Genomic DNA, 2,231 nt, shown 5'->3' with positions numbered 1-2,231 from the left:
GTAGCCACTGTGGGGCTGGCGGTCACACGTGTCCACCTGCCCCTCCACTCGTGACTGTCCACGCTCCACATCCCTTGCCCGTCACCCACACTCCCGCGACGGCCACGTTCTCACCCTTCAGGTGGTACTTCTCCTCCTCAGGGTTCCACTCTACGCGGCTGCACCAAAACTCAGCCACGGCCCTGACCACGTCCCAGCCACCAGCCTCTCGGAAGAGCTCCAAGTCCTGAGGGGAAGGGGCAAGTCAGAGGTCATGACGCCTGTGATTCTAGCTCCCACCGGTGACTGCATTTCTCGTCAAGGCCCGCCCTCTGAGCGCCCAGCAGTGAAGGCCTGGCTCCGAGATGCTCCACAGGACTAGCCCCAGACAGGCAGTCGTGCAGCGTGGAGAGTCGCCCCGGGGGGGCACAGTGACACCTCACCTGGGTGGTGTGGTAGTACAGCTGGAAGGCCAGCACCACAGCCCCATTGACGTGGATCTCCTGGGTCCCGTAGATGGCTTCAGGGCAGACCTCCAGGCCAGAGCCCGCGCTCTCCCAGGCAAACTTGGCTCCCTGGGGGTTGGGGGATGGAGCAGATGACTGTGTTCCTGGGGGCCAGGGGTAGTCCTCTCCTTTCCCTTCGCTGCCAGCCTTCAGCCATGGAGGGCAGACAGAGGCGGGGGGCGCTGTGGGGCCCTGCGGGCTCTGAGTGCCCACGGTGTCCCTGCCGTGGGCCAGCTTGCTTCTGCCCGGCATCTACTGTGTCCCTGCCCTGGGGCAGGGCAGCAAGGGAAGCCCTGCAGGGCCCCTCGGGCTGTTGTTCCCACTTGTGCAGTACAGGCTGGGGGAGGGATCCAAGACGTCCGGGTCCCACCCACCGAGGGGGCCTGGGGCGAGGGGTGAAGGCCTGAGAGGGCTGTGGGGCCTCAGGCCCTTTGGGGGCCCCTTACCTGGTAGCCCAGGCTCCGGGCATTGTCCAGGGCCCCGCTGAGTGTCCGGATGCGGTACTGCAGGAGAGCCTTGGCGGCCTCCGGGTGGAGCAGCAGGAGACCCGGGAGCACCCAGAGGTCCTGGAGCACAGCCATGGAAGAACCCCTGGTCTCTCCCTGCAGCCACATCCAGCTTCCTCCTCCAGTGCGCTCCCAGGTCTGTCCCCGATGACGCTCTGCCCGCCAACCCCATGGCCGCATCCCCCAAACCAAGACACTCCTCAGACCTGGTGGGCACTGCGTCTGTTGGGGCTCAGGCCAGAGTCTGGGTGTGGGGAGCGGGTGGAGGGCCCCGCGGTCACCTGGTCCTGGCTGCCTCCCCTTCCTCCACCCTCCCTCCCCTCAGCAGCCCCAGGGGTGTTTCCAGAGCACACTGCTGGCGTGCCCTTCCCCAGGTAGAGTCTGCGTGGCCTCCTCGGCCCTTCTACAGTGACTCCTTCCCCAGAGGGGAGTACCTCTCCCCCCGGCCAGGAGTCCTGCAGCTGCGTAGCTCTGGGCCTCTGCACCTTCTGGTCTGACCCCTTCTCCTTCAGCTGTGATCTGCTGCCCTCAGCAGGCCTCCCCCCGTCACGTCCCTGTGTCTCTCCAGCCGCAGCCCCAACCGGGCAGAGCAGAGGCCCGCAGTGCACGTGGACTGGCGGGTGGAGGGGGGGGTGGGGGTGGCGCGCACCTGGTCCCAGAAGACGTGGCCCCAGTAGCACTCCCCACGGCTCCCATTGGAGAGGCCCCCGGGGCTGAGGCCATGGCAGACGTATCCCGAGGCCCCGGGCTGGGGCAGGGCGCTGAGCAAGTAGTAGAGGGCGCCACGCAGGGCCTGGCGCAGGGCCAGTGGCCCTTCCACATCCAGGCCACAGTCCGCCCAGAGCTGGGCCCAGGCCTGGGCGTGGGCCGTGTAAAGAGCATGCCTTGCCTGCAGCTGCAGGGCCTCTGCGAGGCAGGCCTGGGCCTCAGCCTGGCTGCCACCCACCACCGTCAGGAACTCCCACGTCGCATCCTCCTGCCCTTCTCCGAGGGTCAAGGCCGGGGGGACCGGTGTCCACAGCATGTGCACCTCCTGCTGCGCGCCCCCAGGCTGCTCGGGGGTGAGCGTGCGGCCGCACAGGTACCTGCAAGAGGGCAGCCGTGTCTCAGGGACCAGCCTCTCCTCCGCCACCTAGCCGGCCCCCTGCCCATCCTCACCGGGCTCCCTGGAAGTCAGGACCCAGATGCAGGTCCAGGTCTGGGCTTTCTGGGGAGAAGGCTGACTGCAGCCGCACTGTGA

General features: G+C 67.7%; 1 protein-coding gene across 1 annotated transcript in view; it reads right to left on the bottom strand.

Moving 5' to 3' along the window:
• The window catches only part of ATHL1 (ATH1, acid trehalase-like 1 (yeast)), a 6,030-nt gene that overhangs the window by 2,392 nt on the left and 1,407 nt on the right, over positions 1-2,231 (bottom strand). The window contains 5 exon segments of the mRNA XM_010832854.1: positions 37-226; positions 423-554; positions 932-1,051; positions 1,641-2,076; positions 2,150-2,225. Coding sequence (XP_010831156.1) covers positions 37-226; positions 423-554; positions 932-1,051; positions 1,641-2,076; positions 2,150-2,225 — 954 coding nt within the window.

This window comes from Bison bison, unplaced genomic scaffold, assembly GCF_000754665.1.
Source record: "Bison bison bison isolate TAMUID 2011002044 unplaced genomic scaffold, Bison_UMD1.0 scf7180017862520, whole genome shotgun sequence".
NCBI classification, from domain to species: Eukaryota; Metazoa; Chordata; class Mammalia; order Artiodactyla; family Bovidae; genus Bison; species Bison bison.
The sequence above is the reverse complement of the archived record's forward strand: the minus strand, read 5'-3'. Positions and strand labels throughout refer to the sequence as shown.